General features: G+C 44.1%; 1 protein-coding gene across 1 annotated transcript in view; it reads left to right on the forward strand.

The window, feature by feature from the left end:
• The window catches only part of GOLGB1 (golgin B1), a 959,320-nt gene that overhangs the window by 297,710 nt on the left and 634,932 nt on the right, over positions 1-26,678 (forward strand). The window contains exon 8 of the mRNA XM_069629448.1: positions 1,324-1,437. Within this exon, the coding sequence (XP_069485549.1) occupies positions 1,324-1,437 (114 nt within the window). The remainder of the gene's footprint in view (positions 1-1,323; positions 1,438-26,678) is intronic.

Here is a 26,678-nt window from a genome sequence, read left to right on the forward strand (position 1 = left end):
AATTAGCTCATTGCTAACATCTAAGGGAAAGATGGAGAAACAGCGTGTAAAATGTTCATGGCTAGATGAATCCTGCTTCAGGCTCTAAAGGAGCTTTCTGCAGATTAACATAAGACTAGAACTTGCTGGGCGAATTACTAAAAGGGATTGGGAGGAAGGAAATTGGCATTAAAGGAGAAACGATGGAGAGATTTCATAGAAGTTGCCTTATCAAAGGACTGTCAAAACCTCTCTGACAATTGGTGGCACAGCAAACTCGGCAGGGGCACCTGATGACATGGTTCAAGCTGTTGTTGGTAATAGGTATTGAATTACATGAAAATACTCAATTCAGAACTAGATGTGGGTGTAATAAAGAGTTATCAAGGCCAGCTAAGGTGGAAATAGATGTGTGAAAAGGGCGTGTTCTCACCACACCCCATTTTAACATTTATAAAAACGTCTTGGGTGATCACTGATTTACCATGAGTGGTCACCAGGCGCATCCCTATGTTAACATATGCGGATGACGCATTTGAAATTGCTAGGACACCCATTGCCTTACAGAAACTGGTAAACATCTACATGAGTTTTGTGCCCTAGCATTGTTTGAGTGTTAACAAAAAAAGAAATTGGCCCAGTGACCATTTCTAAATCTAAAAGTACCTGCAAGGCAATTTATTTGAATAGCATCAAATTAGAGCAAGTCCCCTGATATGATTGTCTTGGCCAGAGGCTCAACAAATCATTAGCCTAGCCTGGCATGATCCCATCAATTAGAAACTGACACAAATTACACTTGTTAAATGATTATTGTTAGGCCCACAGTCAAACCACCAATCTGTGGAGCAGATAAAGGAAATCTATAATGCATTGAGACAGTTATTGCTAGATACAGGAAAGGTATTTGGGATTATGTAGGGGCTAAACAACAAATAGAAAGTACAAATATTATCACTATTTTAAGACATTTAAAGCACCTTGCTCGTTTTGAATAAAAAGGCTTACCATTAGCAACCCTTACATGCAGATGGTGGATTGGGGCATTGGAGGATCATGCAATGAAGTGCATTTGCGAAATAGAGAAAATGGAAACTCCAACTCATTTGATATAATTTTCCTCCTTTAAAGTTGAGTTAAGATGTAATTTAAACACATGTATAAGATTAGAATGTTATTTATTATCCAGCAGATGAAGTTGATTTTATTGTATGAAGTTAATTTTATTTTCTTAATCCATTTTGTGTTTACGTTGCTTTCTCTGTTGAATTATTGCAAACATTTATGAAGTAAGATTCAAAATAAAGTATTTTCTACTGAACTGAACCAGTGCCTTTTTGACAGACTCTGAAGACTCTACAGCGTAAGCAGGAGGAGCAGGAAGAGGCACTTCTGGGTCGTACACGGGTAGTGGAGATGCTGCAACAGGAGTTACAGAATGCGGATCAGCAAAAGCAGGTGCTGGCCCTCCACTTTTTCAGCCCTCTCACTTGGCTTCTGTGCTCCCTCGTCTTGCACAGCTATTCCTCTTCTGCTCTCTTGAGCCTCTCCTTTTGCTGTTTGCAAATTTTCCTTAACTTCATTTTCTTGGGTCTCCTTGCTGTGTTTTTTCAGGTTTACTGCATTTGCTATCTGCTTTCCTGTTGTATGTGGGATGACCTCCTCCTTTCCTAAACGCTCATTCTCTCAGCCCTCTTTTATGTTAATGTTAAAGGTATTTATATAGCGCACCTTCACCAATGGAGTTGGTCCCCAGGCGCTCAGGCGGATCTCTAAAGAAAAAAGTTGGGGGGTGGGTTAGTGGGTGAAGAGGGCGTAGGAAAGTGAGAGCTGGTGTTACTGTTGGCAGCTTCAGTTCGGTTTTCACTGTGCGCTGAGCTTGGGTGTGCATATAGGATCGAAGCGGGTCCTCGCATGCTGTTGGTGCGATCTATGTGTTGATTGTTGTTGCGGTGTGGTGAAGTCAGTGCGGTTTCCCGTGAGAGAGGTGGTTGTGTGGGTTTTTGTGTGAATTAAGTATGCAGAAATGTGAGGTTTTGGTTAGTGGGTTGTATGTCTCATAATCCCTGTAGTTTAGTTTATGTATCAGGTTGTCATACTGGGTTGGTATATTCTTTCTCTTGGTTTACCGATTGTCTAGTGTCTGTGGTGATGCCATGGCTGGTTCCAGCAGATTAAATTGGCTAAGTACCCCAGGTTCGGTGAGCATTGTTCCGTAGTTAGATAGTGGTGTTATATTATCCCTAACCAGCTGTTAGTGGTCCCTTGGGTGGTATAATCTTCTCTTACCTTTCCTGACTGTCTAGTTTCAGGGTTGAGGCTGGCCTCTATCTCAGTTTGACCTAAGTTTGATTTCAGTACACCCAGGGGGCGAGCATAATCCCTGTTTAGGTAGTGGAGTTATATTATCAATCCCCGGTCCTTCCCATCTATTACCGTCGGTGGTCCATTGCTGCCTGTGCCTTCGAGGGATGCCAGGTGCCATTGCTGGATCATACCCTGGTCTCCCGATCGATCTGGGGTGTTTCATGGTATGATTTACGTGGTTTGTTTTTTAATTGATAAGTGGATATGTTACAGATCCATATGTCCTTATTTTATAAGGGTTGATGATTTAGGGAGTCCGGGTAGGTTCTTCACTCGGCCTAGTTCCTCTGTGTATGTCCTTATCGGCATTCTTTCTGGTTATGCGGTGAAGAGCCATGATTTGAGGAGTTTCCTGATTTGTAGGTGATCTCTTGTGTTCCGGATGTTCTTTGGTGGTTTCTTCCTGGTTTTTGGGGCGAGGTCAGAAAAAGAGGATCCTCTGAGTTTCCTCTTATTGTGTGATTTGGGTTCCAAGCAGATGTCGCTGCTGGATCTGAGTGGCCTTGCAGTGTGATGTACGTTTAGTGTTCTTCTGAGGAACTCTGCACCTTGGTCGTGGATGACTCTGTGGGTTATGCACATTGATTTGAACTTGATCCGCTGTTTGATGGGTAGCCAGTGTAGCGTTTTCAGGGCTGGTGTGATGTGTTTTCTTCTAGGTAGTTTAAGGAGCAGTCTGACCGCCGCATTTTGTATGCGTTGGATTTTATTTAGGAGTCGTTCAGGCAAGCCTAGATATATGCTGTTGGCATAGTCTAGTCTGGACATGATGAGGGTGATGATGGCAGTAGTTTTGTTGGTGAATGAAAGGAATGGTAGGATCCTTTTGAACGATTGCAGGAGAAAGAAAGATTTCTTGATTAGGGCGTTTACTTGTGGCTCTGTGAATTCGTTGTCCATCAGGACTCCCAGGTTTTTTACAGTCGATGCTGGGGCTGGGGTTTTGCCAAGTTCGGTTGGCCATGGGATGTAGAGGTTGTCTTCTCTGTTTTTTGTGATGATCATTATTCCTGGGTTCAGTTTAAGGTAGTTTAAGTTCATCCAGTTGTATATTTCACAAAGTCAGTTATCTAGTGTTACGTTGTCTTCTTGTGAGTCTTGTATTTTGGAGATTATTTGTGTGTCGTCAGCGTAATTGTAACAGGTGAGGCCATGTCTTTCGATGATTTTAATTAGTTGTTACAGGTAGATGTTGAATAGTGGTGGTGAGAAGGATGATCCTCGTGGGACTCTGCATGATGATTCTCGTGGGCTTGATTTGTAGGGTTTCATCCATATTGTTTCTGTTCTGTTTGTTAGGAAGGATGTGACCCAAAGTAAGGCGTTGTCCGTGATTCCGAATTCTTCCTGTCTCATGATGAGGATGTCGTGGTTAACTATGTCGAATGCTACAGTGAGGTCTAAAAGGATCAGAACGGTGCTGTTGTTTGAGTCTGCGTTAGCCTTTAGATCATCCCAGATTGAAATAAGTGCTGTTTCTGTTCCTCTCATCGGTCTGAAGCCTACTTCTGTCTGGTTTAATAGGTGATGTTCTTCTATGAAAATCTTGGGTTATTCTATATATGTGTGTTTCCAGGAGTTTAGCTGGGTAGGGGATGTTGGAGATGGGTCTGTTGTTGGAGAGGTCCTCTGTTTCCTGTTGTATCCTTGAGGAGTGGTTTGATGTATGCTGATTCGAAGGCTTGAGTTACTCTGCCTGTCGAGATTGATTGGTTGAGGACGTTCCTGTAGTATTACAATGGTATCTTTGTGCAAGGATTGATTTGTAGATGTCAGGGGGGCAGGGATCCGTGGGGGAGCCAGATTTGTTGCTTTGATTTACGAGTTTGATGAAAGTCTCATCGGTCAGTGTCTTCAGTGTAGTGGTTGCATGGTCTGTTTTGTATGGTCTGTTGGATGGTCATGATTATATTTTTGAAGTGGTCTGCGAGGTCACTGCACAATTTCTTCGATGGTATTGGGGTGGTGTTGCAGCCGGGAGGGTTTTTAATTTCATTTATGATTTTAAACAGTTCTTTTTGGGTGTTTGGTGCTTTGAGGATTCTGTTGTCGTAGTATTTCCGTTTTGCTTTTTGTATTTCCTTTTTGTATGAACCGGAATGTTGTTGAAGTTTGAATTCTTTTCCACAGTCTTTATTGAGCCTCCATTCTAGTTTTAGTTTTTTCCTTCTCATGGCGCCTAGTAGTGGGGTGAACCATTTTGCCGTTGCTCTTTTGTGGGATGGACTGAAAGGTTTTTCTTTTGCGATCTCGTTGATTGTTGTGGTGATCCAGTTGTGAAGTATATCTATTTTAGTGTCTAGGTCGGCTTCGCCCATGGTCATTGTTAGTGGTTTGGTGATCTCCAGTCGTTCCGTTAAGTTGGAGTTTTTTATGGTTCTCCAGTTTCTTTTCATTTTATTTTAAAATGTGTTTATTGGCATTTTGTTATATTCACAAACACTGCACCTCTTTCTGGTGCCAACTTCAGTATCAATAAACAAGTCTGCATACTTATACAGCAACATGTTAAACAATAAGTACAAACAACAATGAACAGTAACTGTCTCCGGTGTCAAGCCAAGTCCAGTTTCGCTGGTGACCGACAGGGCAGATGCTCCTGTCGTGGGAAGGGTGGGGGACATGGACCAGACCAGGGGGTCAATGTGTCTCACGATGGACCTATTGAAGCTGGTGTCTTTTTTCCGCAGCGGTCGGGTGTGCTTCCTGCGGGTTGTTCAAGGAGGTTTATCATCAGGGGAGTGGAACAGTTTTGTCATGGTATCTTTCCATGCAACCAGCGAGTCTTCAGTAGACCTGGTTAAGCTCTCTTCCCAAGCCTTTGTTTCGGCGTTCGCCCATTTCTCAAGTTCTTTACGCCACACTGTGAAAATCGGACCTGCGGGTTTTTTCCATGGCATAGCCATAGTCCTTTTCGCCATTATGCAAGCCAGAGCCATTAGTTTGACTGAATGTTTGAGTTTAGCTAACCTAGGATAGGTGCCCAGGAGACACTCCTGTGGGGTCCATTTGTACCTGGTGTGACCCGCCTCCTCGCACATTTGTTTTATTTTGGACCAGAAAGTCTGGGTCTTGGTGCAGATCCATAGCATGTGGATTAAGTCCGCGTTATCAGCTCCGCACCAAGTGCAGTTTGGCGGCACATTGTTGTTGAATTTGGCCAATCTACTCGGGGTCAGATAGGTGCGGTATAACATGTTGATCTGGATCAGTCGAAATCGGTGATTTCTAGAGACCTCTCCAGAGAATGACAGTGCCCTGACCCATTCGCTATCTGTTAGTTCCCGCCCTATATCAGTTTCCCATGTGGTCCGTAATTCTGTGCTTCGGGGGTTAGGTGTATCACTTAGATGGCCATATATTTGGGACACCACTCTTCCACCCTCTCCCAAACTATAACGCAGCATTATAAAGAGGTTCATGCCTGGTTCCTCTGGCCAATTTTCCCAATTCGATCGGGCAAACAGTCTAATCTTCCGATACCATGGGTATTGACTGGAGGGAATATCATACTCCGCCTGTAACTCGGAGAACTCCTGAAAGGTCCCCCCTTCATACAGGTCTCCCCACGTGTAGATTCCTTTTCCCCTCCCAGAGCCTGACACTATTTAGATCGGTATCAGTCTTATTCAACCCCGAGAGGAGTGGCATTTCCGGGGAATATGTTTGCTTTAATTTCATAATCACTGAGGTTCTGTACCATATTTTCCTACCCAGGGTCACCAGGAAGGGTGGGTTGCTTATCAGGGTCTGAGGGCCCCAGATCAATTCCTTTAAGCGTAACGGGGAGATCATGGACTGCAACAGAGGGGTCTCTGAAGTGACCTCGTCTGCTAACCATTTTGATACAAAGCCCAACTGGGCAGCCAGGTAGTATTTCTCTAGATTAGGTAGTTGGATCCCACCCGATTTGTATGGTAAGACTAATGTGGACAGGGCCACCCGGTGCCTGCACTGCCCCCATAGGAAATCCCGTATTATTGTATCCAGCAAACGGAAGAAAGGTTTAGTAATATAGAAGTGCACATTTTGGAACACATACAGGAACCTTGGGAGGACAATCATTTTGACTATTGAGGCCCTGCCCATCATGGATAAGGGCAGCTTAGACCAGAACCCCATGGACTTACGTAGCGCTGGGATCTTCGCTCTAGTGTTATGATCGTGCATTAGTTCTGGGGTGTGAAGAATCTGAATCCCAAGGTATCGGAATGAAGTGGTCTGCCAGGTTATGCCCACCAGAGGAAGTTCCGTAATAGCCTTTCCCTTCAGTCCCGCGAGCGGGAACAAGCAGGACTTGGCTCTGCTGAATTTTATGCCCGAGACCTTGGCGTAATTGTCTAAAACGTCCAGCATTGTTGGTACATTGAGAAGGGGATTATTGACATATATCAGCACATCATCGGCATATAAGGAGATGATGTGGTCTACCCCTCCAACCCGAATGCCTGCATCGAAGAATTGCTGCCTAAAAAAGAGAGCGATGGGCTCCAGGCCCAGTATGTACAGCATGGGTGAGAGTGGGCACCCCTGCCTGGTACCTCTGCGGATGTCCCACGACTCTGATACATATCTCCCAGATTTTACTCGTGCCCTCGGTCCATTGTACAGTATTCTGATCCATCTAATGAACCCCTGACCGAAACGAAACCGCTCCAGGACCACCACTAGCCACTCCCAATATATTGAATCAAATGCTTTAATAGCATCTAAGGACAATAGTGCATAGCATTCTTTGCTTGTGTCGGTATGGGTTATTATATGTTGGAGCCTACGCAGGTTCATGGTCGTATTATGACCGGGTACAAAATCGTTTTGGTCCTCATGCACTAAGTCTCCAATTACTCTGGCTAATCGGTTGGCTAGGATTGTCGTAAGTATTTTAACATCGTAATTTATCATCGCAATCGGGCAGTAAGAGTCGCACCTATCTGTGGGTTCGTCGGGTTTAAGAATGGGGACCACCAAAGTTTCTCTCATGCTATCGGGGAGGGTCCCACATTCATAGGATTCTCGGAAGACTTCAAGCAATAGTGGCGTCAAGGAGGGTTCAAATGCCTTGTAAAACTCTGGGGGCAACCCATCGCTGCCCGGGGTCTTACTCGTCGCCAGGGATCTAATTGCTTTCGTAATGTCATCGGGTGTGATGTCCCCATCTAAAGCCTCAGAACGTGCATGGGTTAATTTGGGTAAGCATATCTCATCTAAAGTGTCCTGTATTTGATCTCGGGGGATCTGGTCCACATGGGAATATAATTGTTCGTAGACACCCTGTTGAGTGTTGTGAGTTTCATCAAGTTCATCTTTCAATACTGTGGTTATATGTCTGGCGTGTTCTTTTTTGCAAAGCCAAGCTAACAGTCGGCCGGGTTTGTCTGCCTCGGCGTGTGTCCTATTGGTTCTAGTAATAAAATCGAATTTTGATAGCCTGTTCCATGCATCGTTGCAGTTCTCCCTCAAAGTTCTAAGATCATCTTCTCTCTTTGGGGTGTCTATCGGGGCTGCCTCCAGTGCCGTGATTTGCAATTCTCCCTCGTCTAGTTCGCTGCGCAGAAGTTTCCTAATACCGTCCGCTTTAGCAATGACTTACACCCGCACCACTATCTTCAGGGCGTCCCATAGCGTGCTGACGTGTTTTACACTCCCAGTGTTCTCGGTTATGAAATTGTCTATGGACTTGTGTAGCTCATCCTTAAACGCCTGGTCCCCCAAGGCCTCCGCAGGCATCCTCCACATGGGGATGGGTGGTCTCGGGCCGGTCTGATTCCATTCAATTAACAGTGGCGAATGATCTGAAATAGTTCTTCCCAGATATTGCGCACTCCCCATCTGAGGTAAATGTTCCCTGCCCACAAAGAGGTAATCTAGCCGGGTATGGAGGGCACGTGGAGACGAGTAAAACGAGTAACCTCTCTCACCTGGATGCAGCTCCCGCCAGACGTCCGCCAGGTCCAATTCATTGGCCGTGGTTTTCAGGGATGTGGTGGCCGTTGAAGGGCCCTTCGTTGTGGGGCTGGACCTGTCTAGCATTGGATCATGGACGCAGTTAAAGTCCCCTCCCCATAAAAAGAAGGCATCTCTGTACTGTAGCATTTTGGAGCTCAAATCTTTCAGGTGTAGTGGGATGTTGTTGTTGGGGAAGTATGAGTTCACTATACACACTTCCCTTTGTTCAAGTGTCCCCCATAGTATCACATATCTGCCTTCAGGATCCTTATCCATTTTAGTGAGTTGAAAAGGTACGTGGGGTCCGATCCAGGTGTAGACCCCTCTTGCAAATCTGGAATAGGAGGCCCCAAAACCCTGTCCCACCCAGTGTTCGTTGAGCTTCGCCTCCAACTCGGCAGAGCAATGTGTCTCTTGTAGTAGAGCAATGTCCACCTTCTTCCGCTGCAGGTAGGACTTGATTCTGCTTCTGCGGAGATATGTGCCCACGCCCCGCACATTCCACGTCATTATCCTAATTTGTACAACCATGGTGGTCTCTTAGGGGGTCTGGGAGCAATCCCACTCCTGCAAGGGCTGTATGCTGATGCGGCTGTGTCCACATCACTCCCCTTTTGTAGTAGGCTTAGGTCCAATATCTTCAGAGTTTCCGTCCTCCCGTCCCTTGTCGTAGGCTTAACCATTGGAGACTTACCATCCTTCGCATCCTCCACCGTGGAGGATGCATTAACCGAAAAACAAAACAAGTAACTGCCCCCAGCAGTCGGTTTGAACTCGCGACGCTCAGGGGCACCCGAGCCTCGGGGGCTTTTCCAGGCCTTTCGGTACGGGTGGTGTGTAGGCATTTGGCCTGCACTGTTCTAGGCGGGGTGGGTCGTTGACGGTCTCGCGCTTGGGCCTTCGTGCTCCTGCCCAATCAAGACTTCAGCTTGTTGCAGCGTCAAGTGATGTTTCGCTGACCTTATCTCCAGCTTGTTGGTGCGGTCCCTTCCATAGATTCAGTCATTCCTTAGTCATATGGACCCCTTCTCAGGTTCTTCGGTGTCGTCGGCCAGGTTATTATGCTCAAGCCACATATTAGCGGCAGCTGGGGTTTCTAGGAAGACTGCCTTCCCTTTATATAGTATCTTAAGTCTCGCCGGATACAACAACATGTATTTCAGGTTGAGTTTCTGTAATCTGGCCTTTATAGGTATGAAGGAATTCCGCGATCGTTGCACCGTGGGGGTGTAGTCTGGGTATATAACTATTACGGAGCCATTCCTCTTTATCACCCCTCCTTCTCTTGAGAACCTGTCAGATTCTCACATTTTGTACCTCAATTGGACAAGGTTCTTAGGAGAATAGGGTATGTCAAATACCATTCCAGGAAAGTTAGCAAGGGAAGGTGGTTGAAATATTAAATAACTTCCATTTAGTGAATAGAGCATTTCTTTTAGTTTGTTCAATTTCCCTTAACTAACTTTCAATTAGAAAGATGAAATGCCCCCAAGCCAAGATGGTTGAACTTTTTCACAACAATGATTGGTTCAGTTCTAAGCATGCAGCATTGTGATGTCATTAGAATGTTAATAACAATTCTCAACTGCCTTTCATTAGAGTATGCATCAGAGTAGGTCATATATTAGTTAGCTCCAGTAAAATTCATGTAAAGTTTCCATTTTAAAAGAGAGTTATATCCTTTTAAGAGTTCTAAAAAATATAGTATTAATATTAGTTAAGTAACAAGAGAAGAAGTCTGCAGAAGAAGATTTCCAGTGAGATTCAGTTGCTGAGCCAGAGAAGATTCCAGTTTCATTAACATTGATAAGCTAAGTGGACTTCTGAATTTTTAAGTGAAGATTCAATATTTTTGAAATGTTAATAATTCAAAGACTTTATATTGAGCTGTTCATTTTTGTTTGGAACAATAGAATTCTAATAGTATTATAAGAAATTGTGCAAGGAATTTTTAATGAACAATATATAAAGAAGATTCAGCAATTCATTTTTGTGTACATTTTATCTTATCTTTAATACTAATAAGGCGCGCGGTTCGAATCGTCGTGTTTTAAAAACCTTTAACCTAACATCTAATATTTATATTTAACCAACTTCAGGTTCATTTGTTTTCGAGCCTGCGCCGCGTATTTCCTTGGATTCGTAAGCGCGGTTTAGAGGAAAGGACCTAACAACGTCACTCGTGCGTCGCGGCCATTTTGGATTTTCAATGTTTTCCTCGTTTTTATCCGTTGTTCGTGACGGAATAGAAAAACGATTTAAGGACAGCGTAGTATCCTGATTACGCAGCGTTTTGTGAGCAATAGTTTTTCTCCTTGATAAAGAAAGAATTCAGAAGAAATACATGAGTAGCAAGAGACATTATTGAAAAAGCACTCAGTATGTGAAATTGGAGTATAAAAGTTACAGCAGAATATTTTACAAAGGTTCTTCAGAATACAGAAGGTAATTACTTACACATATTTATAGAGAGTATATGATTCCTAGAGCATCCGGAAAAAGGTATAATAGACAATAATAACAACAATATTTTTGGGATATATTTTATTTTAAAGAAAAAAGATTACCAGATACTAAAGAGAGCAAGAGAGCAGAAAGACAAAGAGAAGGGATATTGCTAGAGTATCTACAGTCAACATAAATCTTTCAGAAGCAGCCTATTGGCAAATCAAGCATAGGCAACAGGTAAATGTAAATGGAGAAAATATAATATAGAGAGCAATCAGTAATGATCAGAAGATTGATTATTAAAAGTTGTATTTCCTTTTTAGGAACATCCCATCTGAGTCAAAAACTTTCCGAAAAGACAGTCTGAAGTACCTGCAGTGGGAGTTCTTGTCTTTTGTTGTTTTCTCCATTCCCCTTTCCCCTTGGGTTTACCTGGCCAATAGTTTTAAAGAAGCTGGATTGTTGAGCAGGCAGGCGTAGGGGGCTAGGTGGGCCAGCTTCACTCCTGCAGGATCCACTACTTCAGTTCCTGACAGAATGAAAGGCCCACGAATCTGATCCTGCCTGAGTGAAGATGGACCCAGAGTCAGGGTTGAGTTTGGTAACTTTGGAAAAGATACTATTAGAATTAAAAACAGAATTAAAAGAGACTAGACAGGAGACTTTGTCCCTGGGAATTAAGATGGAGGAGTTAAATAGTAAGGTGAGAAAGGAGGATTTAGCAGAAGCTTCAGGTTTTAGTTATGGAATTGAGAGAGAACCACCCACTATGTATCCAGAAGGAATAAAGGTCAAGGAAGCTAGGGTAGCTAAAGAGAAAAGAAGTGGGGAACATTTTTTTTTAGGAGGAACAATAGCTCCTACACCATTAGCTCCCCCAGAACGATTTGGAGGGGATTTCAGAAGATTCAAATAATTTATTATGCAATGTGAATTGCACTATATGTGCAGACCTGAAGCATTTCCTACAGAAACTTCTAAGGTAGCCTTTTTAATTTCTTATCTCACGGGAGAAGCGGCAGCTTGGTCTGTTCCTTTGGTAGAAAGAAGAGCAGCGGAGTTACATAATTGTTTGGAGTTTAAGGTGGTTTTTGGAAAGATGTTTGATAGAAGAACGTATTCCCAGAGGGTTGATGGAGAGCTTTTAGAATTACGTCAAGGAAATCGGGAGTTGGTTTCTTACATCACACAGTTCAGGGGCTTAGTGTTGGAAAGTGGTTGGCCAGAGGAAAAAAGGGCTTCCATTTTTTATAGAGGTCTAAGAGATGAGTTGAAGGATGCGTTAGCAAATATTGTGGAGAGACCTACCTCTAGTGAAGATCTGATTAATTTGGTTCTACAATTAGATATGAGATTAGGAGAGAGAAGATTGGAAAAGCGAAGGAATTTTTCTGAGAATAAGGCTTGATTCCGAAACGAACGTCCCAGAACAGAGCAAGCATTAAGGGAGGTTAAGGGTTCTTCACGAAATGAGGCTGTAAATTCAGTTAGACCTCCTTTGACTAAGGAGGAGAAAGACAGAAGGAGAAAGGAAAATGTGTGTTTATATTGTGGTGATAGTACCAATTTTGTAGGGAAATGCCCACGTACCCCAAAGAGATTCGAACCATTTCCTGGAAAAGGTCAACAGGTGGCGAATACAGTTCAGACAGCAATTCCATACATCACGATAAACGTATCCTTTGCATGGGAAGGTAAGCCAAGATGTGGTGGACCATGTGTTATTGATTCTGGGGCAACAGGACATTTTTTTAATATTAGTTTGGCAGGTAGATTGGGTATCCCTGTAGTTAAAAAGGGAATTCCTGAGCAAGTACGAGCCGTAGATGGATCACCACTTACCTCGGGGTTAATAACTCAAGTGACAACTAAATTGGAAATGAAAATTGGGGAAGAGCATTATGAGGAAATTGAATTTGAACTAATTGATGCACCACAGTTACAGATTATTTTAGGCATGCCATGGCTATCTTTACATAATCAATTGATTGATTGGGGAAAGCAAACTTTAGAGTTCAAATCAGGTTTTTGTAAGGAACAATGTTTGGTAAGGTTAATTGCAGAAGATCAAGATGACATTTCTAATTCTATTGGAGTGTGCCTAGCAGCAGGGTTGGTGAAGGAACATATTGTAGGGGCAGTAGCTGGAGTATTACCTGAGTGTTATAAGGATTTTCAGGATGTTTTTGACAAGAAAGAAGCTAATAAATTACCACCCCATAGGGAATTTGATTGCAAGATCGATCTTGAGGTCGGAGCACCAATTCCTTGTGGAAGAATTTATGCTCTCACTGAGAAAGAGAATGAGTTCTTAAAAGAATATATTGAGGAAAATCTTGCTAAAGGGTTTATTAGACACTCGCAATCACCAGCAGCCTCACCATTGTTCTTTGTTCCAAAGAAGGACAAGACATTGAGAACTTGTATTGACTATAGAGCCCTGAATAAAATAACTATCAAAAATCGCTATCCATTACCTTTGATATCCGTAATGTTGGATAGAATTCAAGGAGCTAAAATTTTCACGAAACTGGATCTACGAGGAGCCTATCACTTGGTTCGTGTTCGTGAAGGTGACGAATGGAAAACTGCATTCAGAACTCGTTACGGACTTTTTGAGTATCAGGTGATGCCATTTGGTCTGTGCAACGCACCAGCGGCATTTCAGTTTTTTATAAACCAAGTCCTTCGTGAATACTTAGATGTATTTGTAGTTGTGTACATTGATGACATCTTGATTTTTTCTAAAGAAGAACAACATGTGGAACACGTAAAGAAGGTTTTAGTGAAGTTGCGCAAGAATCACCTATTTGCTAAACTAGAAAAGAGTCAATTCCACACTAATTGTGTGGAATTTTTGGGTTTTGTATTATCTCCAGAAGGTCTTGAGATGGATTCAAGTAAAGTAAAGGCAGTTAAAGAATGGCCACAACCAAGTTCTGTAAAAGATATTCAATGTTTTATAGGATTTGCGAATTTTTATCGTCGATTTTATTCAAAACTTTTCACAGGTGATTTCTCCAATTACTAAATTGTTGAAAAAGGGAGTAAAATTTGTTTGGAGTGAAGAGGCTGAAAACGCTTTTAAATTTCTTAAAGAAAAATGTATTTCTGTACCAATTTTATTACATCCTGATGTGGATTAACCTTTCTTTGTGGAGGCAGATGCTTCTGATTGTGCCATGGGAGCAGTTTTATCACAACGCCATCCAAGAACTGGACAAATTCATCCGGTAGCATTCTTTTCAAAAAAGTTTTCATCGGCTGAGAAGAACTATACAATTACAGATAAAGAACTTTTGGCCATCAAGTCTGCATTCGAGGAATGGAGGCATTATCTTTTGGGTGGACGTCATCGAGTTACAGTTTTAACCGATCACAGAAATTTGACCTTTCTTCGTTCCGCCAAGACTTTAACACCAAGACAACTCCGTTGGTCATTCTTTTTTGCAGAATTTGATTTTGTGATTACGTTTAAGCCTGGACGTATGAATGGAAAGGCTGATGCGCTATCTCGATGTTTTCCAGGAAGTTTAAAGACCGATGATTGTGTTCCAGTGTCACTCTTGTCCGAGAAGAACTTTGTGGTGGGTGAAGTGCATAAAGAAATAGATTTTCGAGAACAAATTCATCATTTACTATCTAAAGAAGAATTGGAAAAATGGGAGGCCGGAGATCCGGTGCGAAGTATCAGGGAAGGTTTGCCCTATGTAGATGCAAAATTGTATCTTCCTTCTGAAGAATTACAAGAAGAGACACTGAAGAATTGCCATGATTCACCATTGGCTGGTCATCCAGGAGTTAAGAAAACCTTGGAACTTCTTCGAAGAGAGTTCTGGTGGGAGAAGATGCGTGAAGACACAGACAACTATGTTAGAACATGTGAAGTTTGTATCAGAGCAAAATCCGACCATCAAAAAGCTGCTGGATTATTAGTACCGTTGCCAATTCCACCTCGTCCATGGCATACAGTATCAATGGATTATATTGTTGAGTTACCATCTGACAAGGGATGTTCTACAATTCTGGTGGTAGTAGATGTTTTTTCCAAAGCAGGACATTTCATTCCCATTAAGGGAGCTGCTACAGCTACGTCCTTAGCACAAGCCTTTTTGCAGAATGTTGTGAAACTTCACCGTTTACCATGTCAAGTGATTTCTGATCGAGGCACACAGATTGTTTCAAAATTTTTGAAGGCGTTCTGTAAAGAATTGGGAATTGAAATTAATTTGACTACTAGTTATCATCCCGAGGGTAATGGCCAAACAGAAAGGGTGAATCAAGAGTTAGAAAAATACCTTCGTTGTTATTTGGGGTCTGATCACAGTTGGGTGGAGTTGTTGTGGTTGGCAGAATTTTGTTATAACAATACTGTGACGGAATCTACTTCTATGTCACCATTTTTTGTAAACCAGGGATTTCATCCACGTTTTCTGAGGGGAGTAGTTTTAGAAGAAGTGGAGGTTCCTGATGTGGAAAACAGGCTGAGAACTATGGGGCAAAATTTGGAGAAGGCAATTCGAGCTTTGAAAGTAAGCAAATTGGGTTACAAGAAATTTGCTGATAAGAAACGTAGAGAGGCTCCTAAATATCATGAAGGAGATAAGGTTTGGTTATCCACTAAAAATTTAGCCTTGAAAGGAAAGAATAAATTTAGTCCCCGTTTTATAGGACCATTTGAAGTTGGAAAAAGTATTCTCCCCAGTTACTTTGAAGTTGAAATGACCATCTAGTATGAAGATACACCCTACATTTCATGTTAAATTGTTGAAACCATGTAGAAATGACACTAGATTAGTGGGAGCACCTGGTCCAGTATTTTCTGATGATGATTCTGAATATGAAGTTCAAGCTATTTTGGATTCTAGAATTGTTCGAGGCCAGTTGCAATATATAGTGGATTGGAAAGGTTACGGTCCAGAAGAGAGGTCATGGGTTAAAAGTGAGGATGTTCATGCCTCTAGACTAACTAAAAAGTTTCATCGCTTACAACCCTTTAAACCAGGCCCTGGGACAGGGCTTTACGGGGGGGTACTGTCAGATTCTCACATTTTGTACCTCAATTGGACAAGGTTCTTAGGAGAATAGGGTATGTCAATTACCATTCCAGGAAAGTTAGCAAGGGAAGGTATTTGAAATATTAAATAACTTCCATTTAGTGAATAGAGCATTTCTTTTAGTTTGTTCAATTTCCCTTAACTAACTTTCAATTAGAAAGATGAAATGCCCCCAAGCCAAGATGGTGGAACTTTTTCACAACAATGATTGGTTCAGTTCTCAGCATGCAGCATTGTGATGTCATTAGAATGTTAATGACAATTCTCAACTGCCTTTCATTAGAGTATGCATCAGAGTAGGTCATATATTAGTTAGCTCCAGTAAAATTCATTTAAAGTTTCCATTTTAAAAGAGAGTTATATCCTTTTAGGAGTTCTAAAAAATATAGTATTAATATTAGTTAAGTAACAAGAGAAGAAGTCTGCAGAAGAAGAATTCCAGTGAGATTCAGTTTCTGAGCCAGAGAAGATTCCAGTTTCATGAACATTAATAAGCTAAGTGGACTTCTGAATTTTTAAGTGAAGATTCAATATTTTTGAAATGTTAATAATTCAAAGACTTTATATTGAGCTGTTCATTTTTGTTTGGAACAATAGAATTCTAATAGTATTATAAGAAATTGTGCAAGGAATTTTTAATGAACAATATATAAAGAAGATTCAGCAATTCATTTTTGTGTACATTTTATCTTATCTTTAATACTAATAAGGCGCGCGGTTCGAATCGTCGTGTTTTAAAAACCTTTAACCTAACATCTAATATATATATTTAACTAACTTCAGGTTCGTTTGTTTTCGAGCCTGCGGCGCGTATTTCCTTGGATTCGTAAGCGCGGTTTAGAGGAAAGGACCTAACAACGTCACTCGTGCGTCGCGCCATTTTGGATTTTCAATGTTTTCCTCGTTTTTATCCGTTGTTCGTGACGGAATAGAAAAACGATTTAAGGACAGCGTAGTATCCTGATTACGCAGCGTTTTGTGAGCAATAGTTTTTCTCCTTGATAAAGAAAGAATTCAGAAGAAATACATGAGTAGCAAGAGACATTACTGAAAAAGCACTCAGTATGTGAAATTGGAGTATAAAAGTTACAGCAGAATATTTTACAAAGGTTCTTCAGAATACAGAAGGTAATTACTTACACATATTTATAGAGAGTATATGATTCCTAGAGCATCCGGCAAAAGGTATAATAGACAATAATAACAACAATATTTTTGGGATATATTTTATTTTAAAGAAAAAAGATTACCAGATACTAAAGAGAGCAAGAGAGCAGAAAGACAAAGAGAAGGGATATCGCTAGAGTATCTACAGTCATAATAAATCTTTCAGAAACAGCCTATTGGCAAATCAAGCATAGGCAACAGGTAAATGTAAATGGAGAAAATATAATATAGAGAGTAATCAGTAATGATCAGAAGATTGATTATTAAAAGTTGTATTTCCTTTTTAGGAACATCCCATCTGAGTCAAAAACTTTCCGAAAAGACAGTCTGAAGTACCTGCAGTGGGAGTTCTTGTCTTTTGTTGTTTTCTCCATTCTCTTTCCCCTTGGGTTTGCCTGGCCAATAGTTTTAAAGAAGCTGGATTGTTGAGCAGGCAGGCTTAGGGGGCTAGGTGGGCCAGCTTCACTCCTGCAGGATCCACTACTTCAGTTCCTGACAGAACCGCAATATCACTTCCCTGTCACGGAAATTCAGAATTTTTGCAATTATCGGGCATGGGTACGAGCCCGGCGGCTGTCTTTTCTGGAGGGATCTGTGGGCCCGCTCCACTGAGAACCCCAGGGTAAGTGAGCCTGCCCCAATTTCTTGATGCAGCAGCGTTTCGATGAATTTGGTGGGGTTTGGGCCCTCCATGTCCTCTGGAACCCCGAGGATACGGACATTGCTGTTGCGGGCCCGTCCCTCCGCGTCCTCTGAGCGGGATTCTAGTCTGGCCACTGTCCGTTCCAGTTCCTGGACTTTCGCCTTTAGCTCCCGTGTGTCTTCGCTGGTCTCTTGCAGAGACGTTTCAGTTTTAGTTACCCTTTCCGTCAGGTTGCGGGCATCTTGTCTCATCAGTTGTATATCTGACCTGATTTCTCCGATCATGCCTTCCATGGATGTGCGTAGCGCTGCAGTTGCCTGCAAGATTTGAGCGTCTCGGGGGTCCAACGCCGGGGGTGGCGGGCCCGCCGCAGGGGTTGCTTCCTGCGGTAGTTGCTGCCTCGGGAATGCAGTTGTGAAAGCGTCCATCGTGGCGGCCTTTGATCTGTTCTTAGGAGGCGACATGGCCCCATTGGAGGGTTCCAGAAGGACAGGGCGGGCCGCAGGTCTTGACTCTGTAATCCTAATCCCAGTTCCGCTGTCTGCCCTCCAGGTGCGAGGTAAGGGCCCAGTTGTATGTGATAGGGAACCCTATGCTGTGTCAAGCCTTTCGGGACTTCTCGTGTACCTGCCCGTCCCCGCTCCTCAGCCGCCAGCAATCCTGGCGCCCCAGTCGACTGACTCCGGTCACCTCGATCCTCTTCGCCTCACAGCGCCGAAGGGGTAGGCTTTTTGCTCCAGCTCCTCGGCAGGCTTCCGGCGGGGGTCGCTCTCCCCCGTGGGGTCTCAGCCCAGGACTCTGCGTCTCTGCCGTGCGTCTCGGTCCGGAGGGCAAACGTTCACAATCTCATCTGCTTCCGCCCAGTCCGGCCCTCGCGGTCCCTCGCCGCCATCTTAGATGCCATAGGGGAGCTTTTTTAAACACTCCGTTATCCTCTTTGCCAGCTCCGATTTCCGCTGGGATTTCGGCCGCGTGGAGCAATAAGGTTCCTCTACGTGCCTCTTAATTATTTATAGCTGCTATTTCGATTCTGCCACCGTAGTGTCTGCAGCTTCAGGATCTTGGGCAGGAGCACGGCGGATTCGCGGCTTCACACCGTGCTTGCAGACCACGCCCCCCCCCCAGTTTCTTTTCATGATGATTGGTATTTTTTCTTGTTTCCTGGTTATTGGGGAGGGCAGTGTGATTACGAAGGGGATGATGAGGTGGTCGCTCCAGAGGATCTGAATCAGTAGTGCTGTGGTAATTAGTTTTCTGTTGGCGAAGATTGCGTTTAGTCTATGTCCTGCTGTGTGGGTTGCTCCTTTGACCAGCTTATGTAGTTCCATTGTTGTTAGTTGTCTGGTTTAGAGATTTTTCTGAGGTTGTGGTTTCTTCATCGAACCAGATGTTGAAGTCTCAGAGGATAATCAGTTGGTTACGCTCGATAGCTAGGCTGGTGATTCCTTCTATGAAGTTGTCTATGAAGGCTGCATCGTACGTTGGTGGTCTGTACATCAGTATGAATTTCAGGTTTGTTCTGGGATTTGTTGATAGACGTATGACTAGGGATTCACATTTATTTATGTTTAATTGGTCTTCCGCTTTAATTTCCAGGTGTTCCTTGTGCATGATTGCTAGTCCACCACCTTTTTGTTTTCCTGTTTACTTGGATGCACTTGAAGGTGTCGGGCAGGCAGTTATTGAGGTTGATCTTGTAGTTCTCATCTAGCCATGTTTCGGTTATGAAAAGGATGTCGATGCCTCCATCACTTAGGAGGTCGTAGATTTTGTTGGCGTGTTTGGACATTGATCTTGAGTTGATAAGATTTCAGTGGATCTTTTTGGTGGTGTTTGGTTTATTTTTCGTTCCCGGTTTTGGTTTGTGGGTGTTCAGTTGGGGTGCTTTTATGTTGCCTCCGAGCGGTAGAGGCTCTGTGAAGGCGGCTTCGTCATTGAATTGGTCTGTGAGATTGATAATTGGGGTGCTGACTTCTATTGTTTCTTCATCCCTTGTCATTTTGTATGGATATCGATAGTGCCCATCTGTTCTTGTGATGTAGGGAGTAAGGGGGTTGGTGTTCTCCCATTCTCTTCTCTGGTCCCCTCGTCTTTTGTTCCGTTGTTCTGGTGTTTTTTTTATCCATCTGGAAATGTTGGTGTCGTTGGAGTATCTAGGTTCTTTGGTTGGTGCAAGGTACGGTGTAAGGTATAACGATTTTTCTCTTGTGATGTTTGTTATGTCGATAGTATTGTTTTGCGGGGTCTGTCCTGTATTGAAGGCGTCTTCTGCTTAGGCTGATTGAGCTTGTGTATCCGTGTTATTTGTTCCGTGTTCCTTTTCTCTTTGTCTGCGTCCAATTCTGTGTCGGGTCATTTTGGTCTTAGTTGGGAGGAGTTGGTCTGGGTGTTAGGGTTATCGGGCAGTTTCCAATTGTGGTGCCTTGTGCCAAGCTAGTGTTGATTTTAATCTTCAGTTGTTCCGTATGCTAGTTTCCGAGGGTGTGTCTTTGTTCGGTCAGTTGGGTCTTGGGTCAGTGGGACTTTGTTCTGTCAGTTGTTTCCAATCCTCTTAAATTGTTCTTTCTGGAGCTTTTCGAGGGTTTGTCTTTGTTCAGTCAGTTGGGTATGGTGTTCATCTTACAACGGGAGGGCTGTCCTGGGGGTATTGTACGTTAGAGGGTGGGCGTATGGATTGGGCTAAGGGTGCAGGTAACTGTGGGGAATTATGGTACTAGTTACAGGCTTAGGTGCTTGCTGGATGTTCTGGGTGTCCGCTTCCTAGGATTCAGTAGTAGCAGCTACTGATACTACCTAGACGACTAAGGGACAGGAGGTGGAGAGTTAAGAATTTTACAGACGGTTTACAGAGAGATTGTGTTCTTGGTTGTGGGGTATCCGAAGTCTGAGGCGATGTAGGTTTCGGCGAGTAAGCTGATTGAACCGTTAGATTTCTGATCCTTGGACGGCAATGGGTAGGTGCGGTTCCACAAGCCAGTCTGTGATTAAGATTGGGACCTTAATCTATCGGGAGGGGGTTAGCTTTGAAGGAGGTTGGTGGTAATTAAGGGAAAGTTGACGCCTAGCTATCGGGAGGAAGGTTCAAGGCTCTAAGTGGCTGGCAGCAATTAACACCTAGACTAGGAGACCTAGGCAGCAATTGAACACCTAGGCTAGAGTATCTGGATAGCGGGAGAGGTGCCGGCCTCAAAGTATAGCAGGATTAAGTTCAGAGATGGGGATGGGGGACACCTAGAGTAATCTTTCTCACAGTGCACGTAGATACGGAGAGAGAGAAGGACCTGAGGGTCCTGTATTGAGGTGGAGAGGCCTAGGTTCAGAGTGCAGTATATTACCAGAGAGCATGCTGAGAGTCGTGTCTAGTGTGAGAGAGGCCCAAGTTTTAATGTGCTTTCAAAGGTTCACATGAAGTTTCGAATGCGGTCTCAAATATAGGGGAGCACACTTAGTGTGCTGTATTGTGGGTTGAGAGGCCTAAGTTTCAAATGCAATTTCAAAAGTGATTTCAAAATGTAGTTCAAATGCAGTTTAAGCAGTTTGGTGCACTTTCAAAATGCAGGGTGCCCACTTGGAAGGGTCCTCTATAGCGTGAAGAGAGGCCTAAGTTTGAAATGCAATTCCAAGTGCTACTTCAAATGTGATTTCAAAAAAAGCAGTTCAAAAGTAGTTTAAGCAGTTCAGTGCACTTTCAAATACAGGGGGCGCCCTTGGAAGGGTCCTGTAAAGTGTTAGAGAGGCCTAAGTTTCAAATGCATTTTCAAAAGTGATTTCAAAATGCAGTTCGAATGCAGTTCGAATGCAGTTTAAAGCAGTTCAGTGCAGTTTCAAAATACAGGGGGCACACTTGGAAGGGTTCTGTATAGAAGGAGAGAGGCCTAAGTTGGAAATGCAATTTAATTTCAAATGCTACTTCAAATGTGAATTTCAATTGCAGTTTAAAGCAGTTCTGTGCACTTTCAAAAAACAGGGGGCACCCTTGGAAGGGTCTTGTATAGTGGCAGATAGGCCTAAGTTTCAAATGCAATTTCAAAAGTGATTTCAAAATGCAGTTCAAATGGAGTTTAAGCAGTTCGGTGTACTTTGAAAATGCAGGGGGCACACTTGGAAGGGTCCTGTATAGTGGGAGAGAGGCCTAAGTTTCACAATCCAAGTATGGTACAAGGGGTGTGTATGATTATTATCTTTTCACATTTTTTGAGCGCATAGCAGCCCGGGGCATCGTGGCACTTGTTACAGTGGGTGAACATAACTTAGTTGCATACAAAAATACAGACAAGCATACTAGGAATAGATAGAATGCGTATTAGAGAGGTATACAGATAGTGGGTATGTGACTGTGGACAGTTAGTTGAAGAAAGTAGTTTTAAGATTTTTGCAGAAGGCATGGGGAGACGTTTCGGTATATGTTGAGGATAGAATAGATTGTTCCTACCTTATCCGTTGATGCTGGTTGATGGCAGCCTACCTGCCATGGGTCATGTCAGGGTGTTGTGGCCTGTCGCAATTGCTGGTATGGTGAGAGGACTATGCAGCCACTGTTAGATGGCTGTGGTAGTGGGGCTATGGGTTAGTCTTGCGCTTCTTATTCAGGGCTATCTAGACAGAAGGGCGTGCTTATTACGTGGAAACCACAGGGAGGCGGAAACAGTGGTTATTCTTTGGAGTGTTAGATGGAGGCCCCTGGCTTCCCCTGCTGACACCTGCAGCCGCTACTACAGGAGCCGCCCTTTGCCTTAGGCCCTTTGCCGCAGGACTGCACAAGCAGAGGGCTGCTCTGGGAGGTACAGTGAAAAGGAGGGAAAGGACCAATCGGGGGAGGGGGCAGGAAGGATGAGGGATCAGGGCTGGCCTACACGGCAAGCGACGAGATAATAATGTGCGCAGGAGCGCTTTGAGATTCAAGAACACACAGATGCCTAATCACGAATATGGCCTCAAAAAAAACAATGCACACACATGGTATTTCAGTGCTATGAAAATGGAAGAGCGCACGGATGCCTAATCCCGAATATGGGCTTCAAAACAAGTGTACACAAATGCTATTTCAGTGCTATGAAAATGGAAGTGCACACGGATGCCTAATCACGAATATGGGCTTCAAAACAAATGCACACAAATCTAGACACAAAAACCTTCGCTAAGATCATGGCGGACTGTTTACTCCTGTATGCCACGCAGGTAGTGCACAGGAACCAATCAGCGTTTATTCCTGGTAGGTCGACCGCTCTGAATCTGAGGAGACTCTTTGGTATTCTTGCCCAGCTAGACCCATGAAGGCAGACGGCTGCGGCGCTGCTGGACATGGAAAACGCATTTGATTCTGTAGAATGGGACTACCTGTTTGAAGTCCTGTCCCAGGTGGGGATCCCAGGGTACTTTCTAAGGGCGGTGAGGCTACTGTACGCCGGTTCTGCCGCCTCAATTAGAATTGGTAGCGTGCAGTCAAACCCGTTCAAACTGGGGAGGGGTACCAGGCAGGGGTGCCCCCTCTCCCTCCTAATCTTTGCCATACCCATCGAGGTCCTGGCATGCAGGTTGAGGAAGTTCCACGGACACAGGGGAGGAAAGGGGGTCGATCGAACTAATTTCGCTATATGCTGATGATGCTATCTTGTACCTCAAGAACCCGGAGGTCAACCTGGCCCCCCTGACCCAGGAAATAGCAGAGTTCGGAGTTCTATCATCCATATATAAAATTCTTCAGGACGGCAAACACCGCAAAGCCCCCAAATATAAAAGTGGGTGGGAGGAGGACCTTGGGGGAAACTTTCACCGCCAAACAATGGAAAGTGCTGTGCGGTGTTACACATACAGGAGCCCTGAGCTCCAGGCTGCAATTAATACAACTCAAAACACTGCACAGGGCTTGCATGACCCCAGCAAAGATTCATAGATTTGATACTTACAAACCGACAAGGTACCAGAGATGCTCTACGGAGCCCGCAGGTATCACGCACATGTTGTGGGGCTGCGGGAAGCTGAGGCCCTTTTGGGGAGGCACCATGCAGATAATGTCTGAAATGCTTGGTCGCCCTGTCCAGTGTACACTTGCGTGTGAGATGTTTGGATGGGCCCCGGGGTGCCTAAGCGCCACCGTAAACTTCTGGCGACATGCATGATTGTAGCTAGACCGTGTATATTGATTAAATGGACTACCGCATCTCCACCAGGAATGTCCAAATGGCTGAAGGATTTAATATGGCTGAGCAATACAGAAAGAGACTATGCTTCCCTCTGTGGGTTCCAAAGCAAACCAAAGAACATTTGGGAACCCCTCATGGCCTACCTGTTGGCTAAAGACAGTGAGTCGAACTGAAGGGAGACGAATAGGGGTGGGTGGATGGAGCCGGACAGGTGCACAGGGCACTCCGGAGTGGAACATCCTGTCCGAAAGGGGCTTTCTAAGGCAATCCATATATCTGTGTGCAGAATGTTAACGGCATGTTGGGCAAATTTAGTTATTGTAATCATGTTTGTGAAACGATGTTCTCATAACATGAAGATGTGAACCGATTAATAAAGGTATGTTTAAAAAAAATAGACTTTTGAATTCTTAAGTGAGGTGTATCGGCATAAAATAGGGGTGAAAGGCAGGTTAGTTGTGAACAGTGTCAGAATGCTTTCTTTAAACTAGATATACAATTTTGTTTGAAGATCCCCCCATCTCGGCAACCTGTAATCGAACAGTTAGGGAGTAACTTATCTTGTCTTTTACAACCCAGTCCAATAATGTTCAAAAACCTTCTGCTTTCTTCAGAAGGTTCTACCAACCCAAAGTACCTGAGGCTAGAAGATGCTCTTCCTCGTTACAGTACCTTTGGTGCCTTGGCAGGCGAAGTGGCAGAGTTTTCTTGGTTTCCCTCCACGATTTCCTCCGAGGATGGACCCCCCTTTGGAAGAAGGAGCCACTGAGATGCTGAGTCCAAGAAGAAAAATGGAACCGAAGTCTTTCTGACGTGCGGCAGTTTTGCTCTTTGTAGTGCTTTCCTTTGGTCGACGATTTCTCCAACTGTAGATGTCCTGTGAAGATTAAACTTGCTCTGGGCTCCAAAAGGCTTGGCAGATGAGAGTAAGACCCCAGGGACCCTTCGATGAATTCTGGCGGTGACGTGAGCATAGGTCACTTTTGGTGTCGGGTTTTGGAATATCGCAGTTTTCAGACTTTCGTTTTCCGGTACTGCAGCCGCAGCACAGACCTCTGGATGGCTTCTGATGACCTGGACCCGACCACTGGAGTGGACCATGGACCCTCACCAAGTCTGGACCCTCAGGACGTCTTTGTTAGCTTCTGGTGGCGCACAAAACTCACCAAAGGACCTTCCTCTGCATTCAGCGACTCTGGACTCTCTCCGGCTGTCATTGATGATGGCAAGGATGTCCCTTGAAATGTTCTTAGGCAGTTTAGATCTTTCACAGCTCTGGGTGTCTAGCCAGGGTACCCCCTCTTCTGGCCGGTAGACGACAACGGCTTCCAGTGGTCACGAAACGCACCTCTGAACCATGGGTGACAACAGTGGACATCTGTGACTCTAGATGTCCGGGCACTCCTCTTCAGGACTCACGAAGACCCCTTCTCGGGATGACAGGAACACATGACTGGCTGCTAGGCCACTTCGGATGAAAAGTAGCAGTTTGCACGATGGTCCCTCATAGCTCGGGTAGAGATCTCCTTTGCAGGTCTTCTCTAGATCAGTCCTTGGAAAAACACAGGAGCTTTTTGGATTACACAAAGAAATGCAGCACTAGACTTCTCCTCCAGCTGAGCTTCAAGGAACAGGGTCTTCTTGCTTCGACTTCAGCTTCTGAACAAATTGGTGAAGTGAGAGGTCCCCAGATATACACATCAGTTCCCCATACACTGTGGCTGAGCCAGGCTCAGTCAGCCAATCACAGAGAAGGGCATTCATGCAGGCAGGCAGCCAATCAGACTCGCAGGCATTCAGGCCATTCAGTCCACCCAGACACCCATAACAAAGGATGTGGATTGGGGGTAAGTACCCAGTCTTTCAGCACACTACGCTGCATTCATGTCAGTTTCAGTCGTGGCTGTCTCATTGTCACACTCACAGGAACCAGACACCCACAACACAGAATGTGAGTTCAATTCAGACTCCATTCATACAGGTCCCACCCCTAGGGTGTACCCACAACACACAACCTCTGGGAAGGCTCCAGTCAGTCTGACAGAAGGCAACCCCAGCGCCAAATATGGTATTTCCAGGTTACATGCCTTTGCATCAAATTATTTTCAATTAAAATAAAATCCATCGAAACGTATCCAATGAAAAAATGTGCATCGAAGGTATGTATTTTTTTTATAATTATTCTTTTTGGGGGGAGCCCTCAGCACACCATTTTGAACCTTTAAAAACCCACCACAAACAAAATAAACCCTTTACCACAAACACAAATGCATTAGATGGACATTTTTTCATTGGTTAAAATTCGATGGAAAAAGTTAAACATTTTTCGATGGAAAGTCTGCATACCGTATTTCCACCCAGTAGCCTATCGGGAGGAAGGGAACCGAGACAGGGCATTCAAGGACTTTGGGAAACAAGGTAAAAGGCAATCGAAACGAGGCCACAGGGGCCATCTTGGCTTCTATCAGGAATCCATTGATTCCTTTGGCAGGGCCTGGGTGTCCCACAAATGGAGGACACTCGGAACCACTGCCAAGTCAGCATGTAGCTGCCACCAGCCCATACCCTGCTCTATGGGCAACACACAAGTGCCCAAAAACACACACAAGGAGTACAAGTGTGTACCCCCACCCATGGGTGCCATAAGGGTATCCCATGGGGGTTGTTCACTAAAGCTGTACTACCAGGGGTGCAGGCCAGACCTCAGTGGCAGAAAACATAGAGAAAACACACCCACAGAAGTGTTAGGACAAGGACTAGGATACCCTGTCCCTCCATAAGGTATTTCCAGCATCACAGTACTTCTTTACAGAAGACAAATATAGTGTCTTATCCCACGGGATCTCCTCACCACCTTGGGCCTGGTCTCCTCACAGGTGATCCTCCCGCAGCACAACAGCCCTAACGTCAGTGTCAGGAAGCATCTGC

Source organism: Ambystoma mexicanum, chromosome 12 (assembly GCF_040938575.1).
Source record: "Ambystoma mexicanum isolate Mex_15411 chromosome 12, UKY_AmexF1_1, whole genome shotgun sequence".
NCBI lineage: Eukaryota > Metazoa > Chordata > Amphibia > Caudata > Ambystomatidae > Ambystoma > Ambystoma mexicanum.